This window comes from Salvelinus alpinus, chromosome 9 (genome assembly GCF_045679555.1).
Source record: "Salvelinus alpinus chromosome 9, SLU_Salpinus.1, whole genome shotgun sequence".
In the NCBI taxonomy this organism is placed as follows: Eukaryota; Metazoa; Chordata; class Actinopteri; order Salmoniformes; family Salmonidae; genus Salvelinus; species Salvelinus alpinus.
In genome coordinates, this window is record NC_092094.1 from 63,132,636 (window position 1) to 63,152,373 (window position 19,738).

Below are 19,738 nucleotides of genomic sequence, written 5' to 3' on the forward strand. Positions count from 1 at the left end.
CATAGTTGTAGTGCATAAACTGTGATAATTAACTACAAATGGCCATAATCCATTGCGCATCTACTTGTCTGGTCTGTTTCTTTTTTACACCTACTGAAGAATGCACGATCATGAGGGGTATCAGGTATCTCTACCTGAAAATACATGATCTAAGTGATTGATAGTTACCAGTCATAAAAGTATGCCTTATTTACTTTGAAAACTACAAATAGTGATTTCGTCAGACAGCATAGGCAGCAGCTCTATAGAGATGAGATTACTTGGAATGTAATGTACACAACTGAACTATTTGAAAGTAATGTGAATAAATGGTTAATAAGCGATAAGCAGTTATGGGCACTCACTACCATCATGGGACTTTTGTTTTATTCTGTGTTACAGCATTCAACCCAAATAATCTAAACTGAAATGGAGAACCGTGACCTTTTTTTAATTTTTTTATAACGAACGAAAACCGAACAGACCCCAAAAAGCATACATTTCTGAGAACTGATAGATGCATGCCTATTTGTCATGTGGAAAATGTAGTATCCAACAGGGCGATGAAAGGGATGATTTTTTTTTTTGCAATTCACTGAGAAAATGTGTCTAAGGATGAACTTATCGGAACTTTTTATGAAGGAGCCGTTACCCAATGTGACATTTCGTGTTTCCCAGACACGCATCCGTGATCATGCATATAAGGTATACTTTGTATATCTGTAATATGTACCTAAGTCTGATGCTCTGCTACACATGGATATCATTGCGGCAATGCGTTTAGTTACTTTTGTGCAGCAGACTAAGCAACTATTTAAAGCAGGGGCACAACTTTCACTGCGGTTGCATTTTTGCCCCCCCCCCAGTTTTATCATTGGAATGTGATACAAAACGAGGCAACGGTGTGCTTGCGGACCATGCGGTCGGGTTGACTATTTGTGTTTATCTGACTGGATAAAAATTAAATATATCCCCCCCACTTCTGACTTAAAGTGTATGGATGTTTGTGTTAAAGTGGAAGACCAATTTTCTTTTTTAAACCAAAAGAAAAAACGTTTTTACCTGGGTAATGTGTATTTATCTATACAGTGAAAATATGTTAATTAAACACTGTTCTGTAAATGCATTTTATTGAAGACAAACGAGTACTTTTTCCACAACTATCAAAATAAATTTGGACTGGCACAGATTTTTCTTTAACAAAAGCTTTTGCTATAGAATACAAACCACCCCTGCTTATGTGTGATGCAACACAAACACAATGTGACATTTCTCAAATCATATGAAGAGACTCAAATCTTGACATGAAAAAATATTTGACAAATAAAAAGAACAGTACACATACAAGCTTAAGTGAATTCAAATGTCAACCAAATACTTCTATATGCACATCATTACGTTGACACAGTGGCAGAGAAGTTATTTATGCTTGGAATGGGGCTTGAATGACACATGACGTTAGGAAACTTACAGTACAAAGTCATTTTTGAACTGACATCTCCAGGACGGCATTTTCTATAAAACGATTAACTACACTGATAGCGTCAACAGATAAAAAAACAAATTTCCAACACATTTTCACTAAAGTTAATAAAAGGTGTTTTAAAATCAACGTCTCGGTGGCAATCCTAAACTGTACCAGACAATGAAGTGGTAGGAAGAGGTTTGGATTCTCACAATCCCTGTGGCCACAACAGTCAAATAGTCCAGCTGAGTCCAATTACCTACAAAAGAGAAAATAATCACAAAAGATATTAAGAGTTTTTAAATGGGTTTCCTAGCCCCAGGCTGTCATTAACCTAGGACTATGGTTCAATTGCGGCTAGCTCAGTCTGGTTTTACTGCAGGCAATGTTGGGGGAAATCCTAAGCTTAGGATCAAAGAGAATATCCCATGATGAAGGTACACTATATATACAAAAGTATGTGGTCACCTCTGTAAATCAGTGTATTCGGCTATTTCAGCCACAGACATTGCTGACAGGTGTATAAAATCGAGCACATAGCCATGCAATCTCCATAGACAAATATTGGCAGTAGAATGGCCTTAGTGACTTAACGTGGCACCATCATAGGATGCCACCTTTCCAACAAGTCAGTTTGTCAAATTTCTGCCTTGCTAGAGCTGCCCCGGTCAACTGTAAGTGCTGTTATTGTGAAGTGGAAACATCTAGGAGCAACAACAGCTCAACCGCAAAGTGGTAGGTAACAAGCTCACAGGACGGGACCACAGAGTGCTGAAGCGTGTAAAAATCGTCTGTCCTCGGTTGCAACACTCACTACAGAGTTCCAAACTTCCTCTGGAAGCAACGTCAGCACATCAACTGTTCGTGAAATGGGTTTCCATGGCCGAGCAGCCGCACACAAGCTTAAGATCACCATGCGCAAGGCCAAGCGTCGGCTAGAGTGGTGTAAAGCTCGCCGCCATTGGACTCTGGAACAGTGTAAATGCGTTCTCTGGAGTGATGAATCACGCTTCACCATCGCATTCGATCGGACGAATATAGGTTTGGCAGATGCCAGGAGAACGCTACCTGCCCGAATGCATAGTGTAAAGTTTGGTGGAGGAGGAATAATGGTCTGGGGTTGTTTTTCATGGTTCGGCCTAGGCCCCTTAGTTCCAGTGAAGGGAAATCTTAACGCTACAGCATACAATGACATTCTAGACGATTCTGTGCTTCCAACTTTGTGGCAACAGTTTGGGTAAGGCCCTTTCCTGTTTCAGCATGACAATGCCCCCGTGCACAAAGCGAGGACCATACAGAAATGGTAATGGTTTGTCGAGATCGGTGTGGAAGAACTTGACTGGCCTGCACAGAGCCCTGACCTCAACCCTATCGAACACCTTTGGGATGAAAAAGAACGCTGACTGCAAGCCATGCCTAATCGCCCAACATCAGTGCCCGACCTCACTAATACTCGTGGCAAATTCCTGCAGCAATCTAGTGGAAAGCATTCCCAGAGAATGGAGGCCGTTATATCAACAAAGGGTGGACCAACTCCATATTAATTCCCATGATTTTGGAATGAGATGTTCGAAGAGCAGGTGTCCACATACTTTTGGTCATGTAGTGTATATGAAAAAGGAAATAACTAGGATTTATACAGTTCTTTCAAAACAATAGGAAAGAGTGTTCGGTAAACTTCTTTGTGATAATATAATTTCACCATGCAATTATTAGTCAAATATAAAAAAATATATATAAAAAAATAGGTAGTTACCTGTCCAGCCGGTTGACCACCTCTCTTACGGTGCCGATGAGGTTGTCGTGCTCCTGCGGGTTACTCAGGATGATACCATGGAGCTTTTTCATGTAGGAGTCGATGGTGTCCAGGGTGGGGGTCTCCCCACTAACTGCAGGCGAGAGGGTAGCTTGAGCATGGGAATGTATACAGGCCTGAGTCCTATTGAACTAGGGTACATCGTAGCAAAACATTTTGCAATGGAAAAGGAATACAAGCATTTCCTTTTCGGAAAAATCCAGGTAGTCCCTCCATGTTTCAGTCTGTTCAGTGCCTAATGAATATTGCCCTGTTTACAATATCAAGGTGTAGAACTCATAGAACCAAGGAACGGTGGAGGGACGTTAAGGGCTAACCCAGGGTTACAAAACGCACAAGAATAAAAACAAGGAGCTTTTACTTGTGTTTCCCTCTGAAGATTATCTATGCAAATTTCACACAGGAGGAAATGTCAAATCAGGCTCCTGGTTATAATCCCCCGAAAATATTGAATAATTTATCAACAAGGAGGACTTGCATAATCACAGAAAATTACTTCTCAAAAGGCGACAGGAGGCAGAAGTTTTCAAACAGGGCCTCTGCGGTTTGAAGTAGCCGTTGAAGTGAGGGGTGATGGTAATGAACAAAAGATATCCGCTGTTTCCCTGAAGTGATCACATAAGACCTTGAGCTGAGGTACTGAAGCGTGTGTGATGGGGACAGTAGGGAGCACCCCCGGGCCAATGCCAAATAGACACACATGAATGCAATACAGTTGATGAGTGTCTGTGTGTGTGTAGCATTTACCCATATATGTGTGTGTGTGTGTGTAGCATTTACCCATATGTGTGTGTGTGTGTGTGTGAGATTGTTTTTATATACCTGTGTAAGTGTGTGTGTGTGTGTGTGTGTGTGTGTGTGTGTGTGTGTGTGTGTGTGCGTCTCTCTCTTACCAGGAAGGGCCACAGAGGAGAAGCTGCTGGTCAGGGCCTGGCGCAGGGTCTCCAGGTGCTGCTGGAGCAGCCCGTTGCGTCCCCGCTCCTGCCTCACGTCACCGTCCAGGCGCTCCACGGCACCGCGCATGCTCTCCACGTGCTTCTGCAGTGCCGCGTTACGCTCCTCATACTCCATGTTGGTCTTGCGCAGCTGACGCATCTCCGCCTCCCGCGCTGCGGGCGAAGACAGACAAATGCCTCGGTCAGCAGGAAACGGGTGTTAAGGTACGTGATGTGAGGTAGCAGGGAGGGTAAATAGTATCAATAATTCAACTGAATCCTCTGCGTCTTCAGTTGCTATTGTGTTGTCACCTAAAGCGGGGGCAGATATTTTGGGGATGAGTACAGGTGCTCTAGTCAACAGCAATTTAGTATTGGGGAGGAAGTTACCGGAGTAAAATAAAACATTGCAAAGCAAAAATGCTGTGTACCTTTGCTGTGGTTGAGAAACTCCTCTGTGAAGATGGGAATGTCGAACACAGACCTTTCCTTGCCCTCTGTGTCCTTCTGATGGGGTGGAGGGGGGGGGGGAAATGAGCGAGTGGGTGAGAGAGAGACGCTTGTAAAACTGAGTGAACACGTTTGAGACGGGGAGGAAATGGTTTGAAGCTCTGATCAACCATATACATTGCACCAACATTTGGTGGCTGCGACGTAAGTTGCTCTGGATAAGAAGCCTGCTAAATAAAAAAAGATGTATAAATCTAACAGTTTAAACACTGTTGCCACCAATCATTTCCCTAAACCACAATCATTTCTCATTGGACTGAACACTAGTGTCTATTGCTAGACTGGCACAGTGGTCCCTTGTAGTAAAAGTGATCTTTGCTGTTGTGATGTGGACTAATGAGTGTTGGACTGTGCTCATTCATCTTGTATGGGCATTGGGATGGCAGTAGGTGGAGATTGGCCACTCACTGGATAGCGCATTGAAACTCTGGAAAAGGGGGACGCTTGGTTACAACATTTTAGTCATTTAGCAGTAGATGGTCTTAAGGAAAGTTACACTATGCAGTTAAATAGCCACATACAACAATGCATTATGAGTGGAATCTTCTTTTAAAAAGTGGGAATGAGATGTAGTGCTCAAATAAGAGCAATAAGTATGAATTGAAAACATTGTCTTGTGTCTGTGCCCTACAGTCCTGGATGTTGCTTCGCAAGCCTTTACGCCCCGCCTAAAGAGTATGCTAATCTGAAAGAAATGCTGGTGCCGTTTCAGAACGGCTCATTCCAGCTAAGAAGTTACCTTGGTGTTTTCCCTCCTGTGTCTGAAAAGGCCATACCCTTTAATTACAGTGCTTAACTCCATAAAAATGAATTACACACTTACCAGAAGCCATGGGCTTGCAGCCCTACACAAATGAGTGTCAAAGCGGGTTTAATCCGGCTTTAGTGCCGCTCCAGTAAGTGCTTAATGTGAAGCGAGAGGGGGCCGGACCCTTGAGAAGTTGGGGTACTTAGGTGAGGATATCGTGCCAAGGTCCTTATAAGAATGCCCAACATACAGCAAATCATTAAGTTGTTCACGTGTGATCAATTGTGACTGCAGCATTATAATTTACGCTAATGGGGCGATAACTACAGAACAGACCTTTTTCAAGCTGCATTTCCATGTTAGTCATTTAGCAGACACCCACAACCCTGGCGTTGCAAGCTCCTCGCTCTACCAACTGAGCCCCACGGGACCATTTCCATGTTAGTCATTTAGCAGACACCCACAACCCTGGCGTTGCAAGCTCCTCGCTCTACCAACTGAGTCCTACGGGACCATTTCCATGTTAGACATTTAGCAGACACCTACAACCCTGGCATTGCAAGCTCCTCGCTCTACCAACTGAGTCCTACGGGACCATTTCCATGTTAGTCATTTAGCAGACACCCACAACCCTGGCGTTGCAAGCTCCTCGCTCTACCAACTGAGTCCTACGGGACCATTTCCATGTTAGTCATTTAGCAGACACCTACAACCCTGGCATTGCAAGCTCCTCGCTCTACCAACTGAGTCCTACGGGACCATTTCCATGTTAGTCATTTAGCAGACACCTACAACCCTGGCGTTGCAAGCTCCACACTCTACCAACTGAGTCCTACGGGACCATTTCCATGTTAGTCATTTAGCAGACACCCACAACCCTGGCGTTGCAAGCTCCTCGCTCTACCAACTGAGCCCCGCGGGACCATTTCCATGTTAGTCATTTAGCAGACACCTACAACCCTGGCATTGCAAGCTCCTCACTCTACCAACTGAGCCCTACGGGACCATTTCCATGTTAGTCATTTAGCAGACACCCACAACCCTGGCGTTGCAAGCTCCTCGCTCTACCAACTGAGCCCTACGGGACCATTTCCATGTTAGTCATTTAGCAAACACCTACAACCCTGGCATCGCAAGCTCCTCACTCTACCAATTGAGTCCTATGGGACCATTTCCATGTTAGACATTTAGCAGACACCTACAACCCTGGCATCGCAAGCTCCTCACTCTACCAATTGAGTCCTACGGGACCATTTCCATGTTAGACATTTAGCAGACACCTACAACCCTGGCATTGCAAGCTCCTCACTCTACCAATTGAGTCCTACGGGACCATTTCCATCATCATATTAACCATTCCCTGGTTTGACTAGCGCAACAACCTTGCTGTTTCCAGCCCTCGAGCCAATCGACTGGACCCATTTGGATTTTCTTCAAGACGAGCACTTTTAGCTATTTGTTTGCGTATAGGAGGGATTGGGTGTGGTAGGGTCAACTCACCTCGTGAAGAGATTCGTTGGCTACCTGGTGCCCGCCATCTGTGAGAAAGGAAGGAATATTTTTATTTTTTTAAAGGGACAGGAGATGATTCATGCTTCCTCTGCGCAGCGTGCCTTTGCTACATCTTGAACTAATTCAGGATGAGTCAAAGAGACGTTTTAAACTAGTAAAGGGAGCCATCCCAAAGCGCAGAGAAGCTCAGCTATCAAATAAATGTATCTGATAACGAGGTTGTATTGTACACCTCCCGTGTTTCCAATGGGATGCTTTTTCTCATCTGTCTTATTTGAAGACATAACTAAAGAGCAGCTTGCCAATGTATCATATTGAACAGAAAGCACATGTGAAAGGCTTGTGTGGGCTGTTGAACCTAACTATTTTCCTTCAACACAGGTGATCTGTAGGGAGAAATATGTTTCAAACCCATCTGAGCCCGTGGGGGCAAACATTGTCAAGTTTCAAAGGTGCACTGGCCTTTTTTTCTGATCAGTGGTTATAAAGAAAAGGAAGACTGTTTTATATTGGGACGCAGCTCTTGAGAGGAGCGTTATAGGATCAACCATTGCATGCCCTAATGAACATGACGCAACTCTTTCGGTGGTGTTTTACCTCCCCGGTGCCTCTTGACCTTCTGTTTCTCCTGCACCTTCCGGGTGAAGTGCTTGTAGGCCTCTGTCTTCTGGTACTTCTCCAGGTCACGCATGTAGCGCTCCTTGTCCCTCTCTGCCTCGTCCAGGTAGCGCTGCACACAGAGAAGAGGGAGAGAGATAGAGGGGGAGATAGAGAGAAACAGGATATCAATCATAGCCGCTTAAAACCTTTTTGATTGATTCAAAATTCGAATTAATATTGACGGCTGTAGCCGAATTGCTGTGCTGCTAATAAGCAAATGGGGGGGGGGGGGGGGGGGGTGACAGAGGGTGGTAAAATGTTGGAGCAACTTGGACCCCATAGAGTGGGCACAACTCATTTGAATACCAGTTTCCTCCAGTTAAAGAGATTGTGACACTATCCATCAACTGTGTAACAATCGGCTTGAATCTAAAACCATTCTACATTATTAAAGTTCAAAGAAATACTGTGTTCATATGAGAGCAACCAAAACAAGACAGACAAAATTATATCAAGTGAGCAAAATTATCACATGTTGTCGTCAAATGAGTTTCCATCAAAATAAACAATTCACTTTCTTACAAATAGGCCCAAAATAAAGTCCAAATCCCAAATAGAATCCCAACGTCAATATGGAAGTCCAGAATCCAATCCAAAAATAGTCCCAAAGTCAATCAAAAATGAGCAATCCCCCTTCAAAATGCTAAAATATCGGTCACCCAAAAAATACAATCAACAGGATATACCTGACCGGATTGTTGTAGTACAAGGAAATCTGTCCTGGTGGAGATTTCCTTACAATAGATCAAGGTTCACGGCATCCATCAAAACCAACAGAATAGGAATACTTTGTATTTGGAGTAACGATCCACAATAATGAGCAAAAAGTATTCTCTTGAATGGTTAATTTAAGGCTGCTTAAGAAGGTCATACAAGGATCATTTTGCTACTTGATTTAACATTTTAAGACCTCTAAGTATATTATTTTTTATTATATATATATATATGTATATATAATAAAAAATTCAGCAAAAAAAGAAACGTCAACTGCGTTTATTTTCAGCAAACTTAACATGAGTAAATATTTGTATGAACATAACAAGATTCAATAACTGAGACAAACTGGAAAGAAAGTTCCACAGACATGTGACTGACAGAAATGGAATAATGTGTCCCTGAACAAAGGGGGGTAAAAATCTAAAGTAACAGTCAGTATCTGGTGTGGCCACCAGCTGTATTAAGTACTGCAGTGCATCTCCTCCTCATGGACTGCACCAGATTTGCCAGTTCTTGCTGTGAGATGTTACCCCACTCTTCCACCAAGGCACATGCAAGTTCCCGGACATTTCTGGGGGGGAATGGCCCTAGCCCTCACCCTCCGATCCAACAGGTCCCAGACGTGCTCAATTGGATTGAGATCTGGGCTCTTCGCTGGCCATGGCAGAACAATGACATTCTTGTCTTGCAGGAAATCACGCACAGAATGAGCAGTACGGCTGGTGGCATTGTCATGCTGGAGGGTCATGTCAGGATGAGCCTGCAGGAAGGGTACCACATGAGGGAGGAGGATGTCTTCCCTGTAACGCACAGCATTGAGATTACCTGCAATGACAACAAGCTCAGTCTGATGATGCTGTGACCCACCACCCCAGACCATGACGGACCCTCCACCTCCAAATTGATCCCGCTCCAGAGTACAGGCCTCGATGTAACGCTCATTCCTTTGACGATAAACGCAAATCCCACCATCACCCCTGGTGAGACAAAACCGTGACTCGTCAGTAAAGAGCACTTTTTGCCAGTCCTGTCTGGTCCAGCGACGGTGGGTTTGTGCCCATAGGCGACATTGTTGCCAGTGATGTCTGGTGAGGACCTGCCTTACAATAGGCCTACAAGCCCTCAGTCCAGCCTCTCTCAGCCTATTGCGGACAGTCTGAGCACTGATGGAGGGATTGTGCGTTCCTGGTGTAACTCAGGCAGTTGTTGTTGCCATCCTGTACCTGTCCCACAGGTGTGATGTTCGGATGTACCGATCCTGTGCAGGTGTTGTTACACGTGGTCTGCCACTGCGAGGACGATCAGCTGTCCGTCCTGTCTCCCTGTAGCGCTGTCTTAGGCGTCTCAGTACGGACATTGCAATTTATTGCCCTGGCCACGTCTGCAGTCCTCATGCCTCCTTGCAGCCTGCCTAACATGCTGACCAGACCAGACACGTCGCATGCGCGAGCGTCGCAAAATACATTTAGAAATCCATGTTATTCAAATATTGCACCCACACTGCTCACGCGCGCCAACGAGCGTCTGCGATGCCAAGGGCTAAAATAGAACTCCTTTCTATTTCTGACGCAGATCACGCTGAAAGTCCTGCCTCTCCCATCTCCTCATTGGTTTATAGAAGCAGGTACCCACGTGCCATCTCCTCATTGGTTATACCCACGTGGGTGATTGAAAGACGAAATGTTTTGCCGGTCGTCGTGGTAATACTATGAAAGTGTAGATGCCAATCACCATATAAGTTCAAAGATGAAAAAGCCTGGAAGGAGGAGAGATGACTAGAAACGATTCGGTTGGCCGTTTTATGTGTGGATTAATTGTCGGATTAGAGGACCTTGTGCAGTTCAGGTAAAATAACAACTCAATGTTTACATCCCAGGACAAATTAGCTAGCAACAGCAAGCTAACTAGCTAAATTGCCATACATGTTTAATGCTTTTCGACCTGTCCCCAAATTAATGCCATTGGTTCAGAGCTTGTTTTGATATTTTAACCTGTGTGTCGTGATCGCGTTTGGTGTAGGGGGACAAAATAAATGTATGCACGATGGCACACGCGCGCAGCCGATTTGGGTTCCATGTAAGGCACGTTCACGCAGATGAGCAGGGACCAAGGGCATCTTTCTTTTGGTGTTTTTCAGAGTCAGTTGAAAGGCCTCTAGTGTCCTATGTTTTCATAACCGCGACCTTAATTGCCTACCGTCTGTAAGCTGTTAGTGTCTTAATGACCGTTCCACAGGTGCATGTTCATTAATTGTTTATGGTTCATTGAACAAGCATGGGAAACGGTACTTAAACCCTTTACAGTGAAGATCTGTGAAGTTATTTGGATTTTTACAAATTATCTTTGAAAGAGAGGGTCCTTAAAAAAGGGACGTTTCTTTTTTTGCTGAGTTTATATAAAAAATAATTTGATGAAAATGTGTATTTGGCCTTACTACTATTATCCCATACAAACTCATTGAATAACAGATTCACTACATGGGACAACAGATAGTTTCACCCCCACCCCCCCCCCTCCAAATGTATATATTTTTTTATACATGTATTTAACCCCTTATTTTTTTAACTAAACAGTCTCCATATATACTTCCATTCATTGTTTTGGTACCGGGAGACTTTCAGTTGAGTCTTGTGAGGCCTGTGGGGGTCCTAGAGAAAAACAACGTTTACGTATTTGTGAGTCTCACCTTACCACAGATAGGTCATATTGTAGCCCAAACCGTTTGGACACTACTGACGATTTTGTGAGAATCCCCGATTTTCAGGATGTCTCATGGTCTGACAAACACTGCTCTAGCTCAGTCACCTTGTGCGACATAGGCGGATGCGGTGGATTGAGACGCATCCAGTGCAAAAATAAACTGAAACAGTATCTCTAGCTTAAACCGACAGATTTTAATTGGGATTTTTTGAAGATGCTAATTAGATTTCAGCGGGGGCACGGACATAGACCTTAGGGGGTTAACCCTTTCAGGCCAGTGTAGCTGCATGGCTAACCTGCTTGTCTTCCGGTGGCAGCTTGCTCCACTCATTGCCCAGCATCCTGGTGATCTCTGGGAAGGGCACGTCAGGCCGCTCGGCCCTCAGCTGCTCACGCCGGTCGTTCATGAAGCGCACGTAGCCCGTCAGCGGTGCCTTGGGGGCGTTGCTGTCCTTCACTGGCTTCTTCCTCTTACGGCCCTTGGTCCAGCTGCTGCGCCTGGGCTTCTGCGGAGAGGGGGAGGGAAGGGTGGGGAGATGTGGCAAAACAAACACAGCTAAAGTTAGCACTTATCATAAATGGTGCTTACTCTGGAATCCAAAACGTATATCCTCTTGAAACAGCTTGGATTCCAGGCAAGGGGTGGTGGCAACTCTAGGCAAGGGGTGGTGGCTTTTGTTCCAGCCATTCTCTAACACACCATTGAACGTTTTACAGTCCAGGCTTTTAATCTGGGTCCGGGAAACCAGCCCTGAGTGTGTAATGGTTATTTAAATGCCATGGTCTCACCTCCTCTTCATTTCTCTGGCTGCTGTTGTCTGTGTTACCAGGTGAGCCTGTCTGCTCTTCCATCGCCTCAGCCTCCAGGAAAGGAGCCTACTGTGGAAACAAACAACCTTAGTTCCTATTGTGCATACCGCACCTTATAACAGTGTAAACATTTCTGCAGACTGCTACAAAAAAAGTATAATCTTGCAGACTTTCCTGTAATTCAAAATATCCTATCAATGGCTCCCAAAACTACCTTCAAAAAGTGAGCAGAAGCGCAAATGAGAGCCACGAGCAGAGCCACCTCTTGCGCTTGCTCTGTGGCGCGCATCAAGTTATTTCAGGTGGTGTCAGCATAATTGAATTTTCATGCATTTTGGAGTAGAATGTCCTTTTAAAAAAAAGACAGAAGTGACTAAGTCATTGTAAAAAATAATAATATATCTACAAAAATAACACTACTGTTGCCATTGCTACTAAAAACAATCCTAGGAGAAACACAGTGAAAGCAAAAGCATGAAACAATTACTTGATTGCTGCAGTTTAAATGACCCTTATTGGTCTGGTTTACTAAGGAACTCCAGACAGACCAAGAATGCGTGTCAAGAAAGAAAATTCTACCCAGAGGAAAGTGGAATGAAGCATTAGTGCCCTCTACTGCAAGGGAAATCACAGTACACACATACAGGTAACTTCCAAAATAAAGGAAAAACTTAAGTAAATGAGGGATACAAAGTATATTGAAAGCAGGTGCTTCCACACAGGTGTGGTTTCTGAGTTAATTAAGCAATTAAGCACCATGCTTAGGGTCATTTAGAAAAATGCCCAGTTACCCATTATTTTGGCAGTTGTTTCCATTAACTTGTCCAGTCATTTTGTCGACATTTAGAAAGTTTGCATAGAAAATAGATGCAGCATTTGCCTGCAAGGGTGCGTTTCGATTTAACTATCGTGTCGATAAAAACAGCTGGACGTAATGACGTCAGACCTAAAAAAAAAAAACTCAAAAATGTTTTTCTCTCAAGCTTAGTGTCGAATATAATTGTAGTGGTTTAAGTGTTTCAATTACCCATTTAGGCAAATTGTCCATGAATAAATTGGTGACAGCCTGTGTGCCATCATGTCTCAGGTAGCCAGCATGGATAGAATGCAATAATTGACTAATATCTGCCCTATTCTAATAATTATCATGTTCCAACGTATCGCCACGGTCTGTGCCTTTGTCAAACGTACACTCCTGGAGATCTGAAATAATTGTGGTGAAACTTGCCAGCCAGCCAAACCACAAAAGCAAAGTGAAGCAATTCAGGAATTCTTGAAAGTCAGGACAATCCTTGTCCTGCAGAGAAAATGTTTATAGTTGAAAAAATAGATTTTGCCCCGCGTACCTTGAAATGATTCAGCAATCATAATTTATTCAAAAAACAATTTCCATCATAATTTGTCACATTTAAGGAAGTTTGACAAAAGAAAAATACACCCCCCAAACAGATGAAAACGTATCCCATATGTGCCGTTTCCATTACACATCGCAATGAAAGAGGGGTCTCAAAGGAGCATAGGGGGTTTAAAGGGTGTGTGTGTGTCTGTGTCTCAGTCACCAGATCTCAACCCATTTCAACACATGGGAAATTCTGGAACGGTGCCTGTGACAGCGATTTCCACAACCATCAACAAAACACCAAATGATGAAATTTCTCATGGAAGAATGGTGTCTCATCCCTCCAATAGAGTTCCAGACACTTGTAGAATCTATGCCGAGGCACATTGTAGCTGTTCTGGCGGCTCGTGGTGGCCCAACGCCCTATTTTTAAAATATAACCTTTATTTAACCAGGCAAGTCAGTTAAGAACAAATTCTTATTTACAATGACGGCCTACCCCCGGCCAAACCCGGACGACGCTGGACCAATTGTGCGCCGCCCTATGGGACTCACAATCACAGCCGGATGTGATGCAGCCTGGATTTGAACCAAGTACTGCAGTGACACCTCTTGCACTGAGATGCAGTGTCTTGCGCCACTCGGGAGCCCAATTAACTTCTATGACATCTTATGTTGGTGTTTTCTTTATTTTTGCAGTTAACTGTAGAATTCAAATGTTTTTCAATGCATCCTTCCTTCATCAAGGTGATTTACTTGTATATTCCTATATACGACAGGTAAAAGCAATATGGTGGAGAATCACAGAAGAAAGTTCATTATTTTGGCTCAGGCTGTGGCCTATAAGACGAAACAGGCAAATAGGCCTAACATGTTGGTCCTTAGTGTGCAGTGCACACCGTGACTAACAGGAAGTTAGTGAAACTGGAAATAGAGGTGACTATTCCTTCCTTTGCTCTTTGATAGTTAAACACTGACATTGAGACCCAGTTGAGTCAGTGTCAACATTTGCTATGCCATGTTTGCTGTCTGCATGCTGGACGCCGTGATGTCATGCCCTTATCCTTTAACACTTGACTCTCACTCCAATCGTTTGGACTGTTCTACAAAAAGAAATGAGCGCATTAGATAACCACTTCGGCCTAAAACATTAAACACAAATTGGGATAAAAGTAGGAATGTAAATGATTCACCAATTCACATCGGTTCCCGATTCAAATGTTTAAGATGTGACCGCATCGGTCCGCGGACTCCAAACCGATCCAAATGTAGCATGCGTCGGTCAGAAAATCAACTGATGAGTCCTCTCCTTCAGTGTGGAACTAAGCATGTAACTGTGTTGACAGTCATTGATCTACAAGTCATTTTGCATTCTGAACAACCCCAGTCAATATCAGTAGCCTGGTCAAACTGAGCACTGTGCCCAGCTTCGCACGCTGACCAACACAAGGTAGGCGGCCTGTTCCTGATCTTGCACATCTGTGTGGCACCTTCAGCAGTCAACTGCTAAAATGGCTTGATTGATATTAGGCTTTCTTAGCGGAGTGACAACCTATGTAATTTGCTAGGTTATTTTTTATCTGTGCCGCTGTTGAAAACGTTTTACCGGAATAAAAGTAAGCAATCGGGAGACAACTCATCTGGCTATTACCTTCCTGGTGAACGGGGCTTACAATATATTTTATTTTAGATTGTTCAGGTTTGGCATCCGCAATATTTTTGCTTTAACAATCAGTATACACTGAGTGTACAAAACATTAGGCACACATGCTCTTTCCATGACATGGACTGACCAGGTGAAAGTTATGATCCCTTATTGATGTCACCTGTTAAAAACAGTTAAATCAGTGTAGATGATGGAGAGGAGACAGGTTAAAGAGATTTTTTAATGGGCTAGACAAAAGATTTAAGTGCCTTTGAACGGGGTATGGTAGTAGGTGCAGGCGCACCGGTTTGAGTGTGTTAAGAACTGCAACACAGCTGCGTTTTTCACACAACAGTTTCCTGTGTGTGTCTAGAATGGTCCACCACCAAAAAGGACAGCAAGCCAACTTGACACATCTGGGGGAAGCATTGGAGTCAACATGGGCCAGCATCCCTGTGGAACGAATGACACCTTGTAGAGTCCATGCCCTAACAAATTGAAGTGGTTCTGAGCGCAAAGCAGTGCAACTAAATATTAGGATGGTATTCCTCATGTGTATATGGTCATTTATAGATATACAGGGTAAAGTTGATAATTTCATAACGAGGAATCACTTACGAGGCGCACTGCATGGCCAAAGCGGGAGCAGAAAAGCTCACTTCCAACCATTCGATTTTGAGGTGGGGGTGAAATCTAAAGTTGTGCTATATATTCATTGGCTATGTCATAGCTAATTTGTAAACGATAGATACATTACTAGCTCATAAACTTAAATCTGCAAAAATGACAAGTTACTGGCTGTGTCCGAATACCCATACTAGTGTCCAACATACATAAAACCTCTACGGGATCGGTGTCCCTATACCGGGACGGTTGTTGCTAACGTGCGCAAATGTGACTAGAATGATGTAAGTAACAGCCAACTTTCCAGGACATAGACATGTCTTATATGTGCAGAAAGCTTACATTCTTGTTAATCTAACTGCACTGTTACAGTGAAAAAATATCATGCTATTGTTTGAGTGCACAACAACAAAATACTTTTCACGGCAAATGGTTTGATATATTCACCTCTGAAGGTAAATAATGTACTTACATTCAGTAATCTTGCTCTGATTTGTCATCCTGAGGGTCCCAGAGATATAATGTAGCATAGTTTTGTTTGATAAAATCAATTTTTATATTCAAATGTAGGAACTGGGTTTTACAGTTTGAACCCCTGCGGTTTCTGGGCAGAAATTGAAATACAAAAAAAAGGGTCCGATCCTTAAGATTAAACTGCATACTATTTAGCCCGTACTGTTTAGTAAAATGTATACAGTATGCCACGGCCGCAACTCAGTACCGGCTGAGTAGGTGGGGCGGGGCGGGGCCGAGTGTGTGAATTTTTCCAAATTCAATAGACATCCATCGCATTAACCAGCATAATAGCTGATTTCCAATTTGATTGCAATATGCCAAAATCATTCCACCATTTCCTGGTTGCTAGAATTTGAATGGTTTGCCTAATTTCAGTTGGTGACAAAACAAACAACGCATAGTGTATCCTGGAGAATCATTGTACCATCTAAACCACTGTAAAATATATTTTCAGCTGTTTAATAAAGCTGGTGCACAAAACCGTAAGTAAAAGATGCTAAAAACTAACTCAAGAAAGGTAAGCAGCTTCACTATTAGATACTATTTTAATCCAGGGCCTGAAAAGAAATTGCAACAATATGCCTCTCTCATTGGTACAACCCTCCTCTATTCTGAACATTAAAACAAAATGGGAAGATTTTAACTATGAATTCTTCTTTCTTCAGCAAGTATTGTTGAGTGTTCATACATCGTCTATTTGTGATAGACATGCACTTGTTCAGTTCAAGCTGCTACACCGAATCTATTGGACTAAGTCCAGGCTAAGTAAAATGTATCCAAACCTAGACCCTACCCTCTATGTGACCGAAGTAGAGGCTTCTGCAGATCTTACTCATATCAGACTGCTGAGGGCCCAAAAAGGTGACGCTAGGGGGAAATGCAGGTTAACTAATTAAACAACAAAGAATATAATCTACATGATCAGTCTCTGTGTGTAAAATAAAAAGTGGTTAATGTGAACCTAACTCACAGCTAAAACATGTAAAGAAAACAATCCAATGTTACTTGTTGCCTAGATTTTACTGCAAATGACACTCAAGTCTTGAGAAAAAAAACAATCCAATAATATTACAGTTAGCCATGACAGCCTTTATAATAGAATGCTTGTGACCACACACACATCTAAATATTGAACTTGGGAAAAAAACATCAAAGTAGAAATAGAATTAAACACTCGTTCGCTTACAGCCAGTAGTGATCCTCCACCCCCCCCCTCCAAAAAACTGCTCTCATCGGATCTACACGAATCACGTAGGTCAACTATTTTGGATTTAAAACGTCCAATTTCGCCGAAAGGTGACTAGTTTGCATCCCTGTCATATGTTTTGCTCCCAAGATCGTTATGTTTTGACGTCTGTAATTTTTGGAGTCAATGTAGAATTGTGCCCTCTGGTTGCCCTTTTTGGTCTACCAACCTACTGACTTAATGGTGTCCAGACTAGTCTACTAGTCTATCCTCGCCAAGAGATGTGTAGTTCTTGAGTGGTAAAACGTCCACCCTCCATTGCACGGTCGATGACTGCACAATTTGATTCACTTTATTAAAACTAGAAGAAAATATGTTGTACTTTTAAAATTATGTATTTCATTCCACCTGGGGAACCTTTATAGATCTTCTACAAGGGCCAGACCCTCCATTTGACTTGTAAATTGTCTGGCTTACTGATGCTGTTCTTTATTTTTAAATATTTGATATGCATCCATTGTGTGTGGATGGCTTGATCCTGCTAATAAAATCTGTTACCATACCTGTCTGTATACCTCCGAGTTGTGCTTCTAGGTCTTGGTGTCCCCTGGCACCCATCAATCCTTTCATTGGGGTTGGGTGGGGGCCGGGGGAGAGAACGTGCACCCCTTTGGGTTCCCAGAGTTTTAAAGCATTTCCCTCCAACAATGTAAAAATGTGCTTGTCCTTGAATGTACACTGAACAAAAATATAAACGCAACATGTAAAGCGTTGGGCCCATGTTTCATGAGCTGAAATAAAAGATCACTGAAATTGTACTTATGCACAAAAAGCTTATTTCTCTCAAATTTTGAGCACAAATGTTTGCATCCCTGTTAGTGAGCACTTCCCCATTGCCAAGATTATCCATCCACCTGTATGTGTGGCATATCAAGAAGCTGATTAAGCAGCATGATCATTACACAGGTGCACCTTGTGCTTGGGACAATAAAAAGCCACTAGAATGTGCAGTTTTGTCACACAACGCCACAGATGTCTCAAGTTGAGGGAGTGTGCAACTGGCATGCTGACTGCAGGAATGTCCACCTGAGTTGTTGCCAGAGAATTGAATGTTAATTTCTTTACCATAAGCAACCTCACAACTTTGTTTTAGAGAATTTGCCAGTACGTCCAACCGGCCTCACAACCGCAAACCACGTGTATGGCATCATGTGCGCGAGCGGTTTGCTGATGTCAATGGCAGGCTACGGCCACAATTGCATTTTATCGATGGCAACTTGAATGCACAATTCATCTGCTGCAATCACTTAATGTTTCAGCATGTTAAGACACAGCCCCATGTGGCAAAGATCTGTACACAATTCCTGGAAGCTGAAAATGTCCCAGTTTTTCCATGGCCTGCATAGTCACCAGACATGTCACCCATTGAGCATGTTTGGGATCGACGTGTATGACAGCGTGTTCCAGTTCCCGCCAATATCCAGCAACTCCGCACAACAATTGAAGAGGAGTGGGACAACATTCCACAGGTCACAATCAACAGCCTGATCAACTATGTACGAAGGAGATGTGTTGCGCTGAATGAGGCAAATGGTTGTCACACAGATACTGAATGGTTTTCTGATCAACTCCCCTACTTTTTTTTTTTGAAGGATGCATATCTGTATACCCAGTCATGTGAAATCCATAGATTAGGGCCTAATGAATTTATTTCAATTGACTGATTTCCTTATAGGAACTGTAACTCAAAATCTTTGAAATTGATGCATGTTGCGTTTATATTTTTGTTCAGTATGTTGATTTCGGGAGGTTACCCTTCACGGAAAATGGAACAAACAACTTTTTAACTTAACGAATCACGACCTGCCATAGGATATCAACAGTGACAACAATTGGCTGCTATTTACAGTGCATTCAGAAAGTTTTTACAGCCTGAATTCAAAATGGATTAAATATGTTTTTTCCTCACCCGTCTACACACAAAGTGAAAACATGTCTAGATTTTTTGGTGCAAATTGATTGAAAATTAAATACAGAAAATCTAATTGACATAATTATTCACACCCCTGAGTCAATACTTTGTAGAAGCACCTTGGGCAGCGATTACAGCTGTGAGTCTTTCTTTTCCACACCTGGATTGTGCAACATTTGCTCATTATATTTTTCAAACTCGGTCAAACTTGGTTGTTGATCATTGTTAGACAACCATTTTCAGGTATTGCTATAGATTTAAGACGATTTGTTAAGTCAAAACTGTAACTCAGCCACTCAGGAACATTCACTGACTTCTTGGTACGCAACTCCAGTGTATATTTGGCCTTGCGTTTTGGGTTATTGTCCTGCTGAAAGGTGAATTAATCTCCCAGTGTCTGGTGGAAAGCAGACTGGTTTTCCTCTAGGATTTTGCCAGTGCTTAGCTCCATTCCATACATTTTGTTATCCTGAAAAATGCCCCAGTCCTTAATGATTACAAGCATATCCATAACATGATGCTTCAACATATGGAGAGTGGTAGTCAGTAATGTGTTGGATTGGATTTGCCCCAAACACAACACTTTATTCAAGACAAGAAATGT

The 19,738-nt window shown here is 42.9% G+C and overlaps 1 protein-coding gene across 4 annotated transcripts in view; it reads right to left on the minus strand.

Moving 5' to 3' along the window:
* Positions 1–1,092: 1,092 nt before the first annotated feature.
* hmg20a (high mobility group 20A) overlaps positions 1,093–19,738 on the minus strand; it is a 176,032-nt gene continuing 157,386 nt past the window's right edge. For 2 of the 4 annotated variants that reach the window (XM_071326889.1, XM_071326888.1), the window contains exons 2-9: positions 11,832–11,921; positions 11,339–11,548; positions 7,563–7,695; positions 6,954–6,991; positions 4,627–4,702; positions 4,154–4,369; positions 3,201–3,333; positions 1,093–1,703 (exon numbers count right to left, since the gene is read on the minus strand). In XM_071326889.1, the coding sequence (XP_071182990.1) occupies positions 1,700–1,703; positions 3,201–3,333; positions 4,154–4,369; positions 4,627–4,702; positions 6,954–6,991; positions 7,563–7,695; positions 11,339–11,548; positions 11,832–11,894 (873 nt within the window). In that variant the 5' untranslated portion in view covers positions 11,895–11,921 and the 3' untranslated portion in view covers positions 1,093–1,699. Of the gene's footprint in view, positions 1,704–3,196; positions 3,334–4,153; positions 4,370–4,626; positions 4,703–6,953; positions 6,992–7,562; positions 7,696–11,338; positions 11,549–11,831; positions 11,922–19,738 lie in introns of those variants that run through there. The other 2 variants (XM_071326892.1, XM_071326890.1) reach the window with 2 other exon arrangements.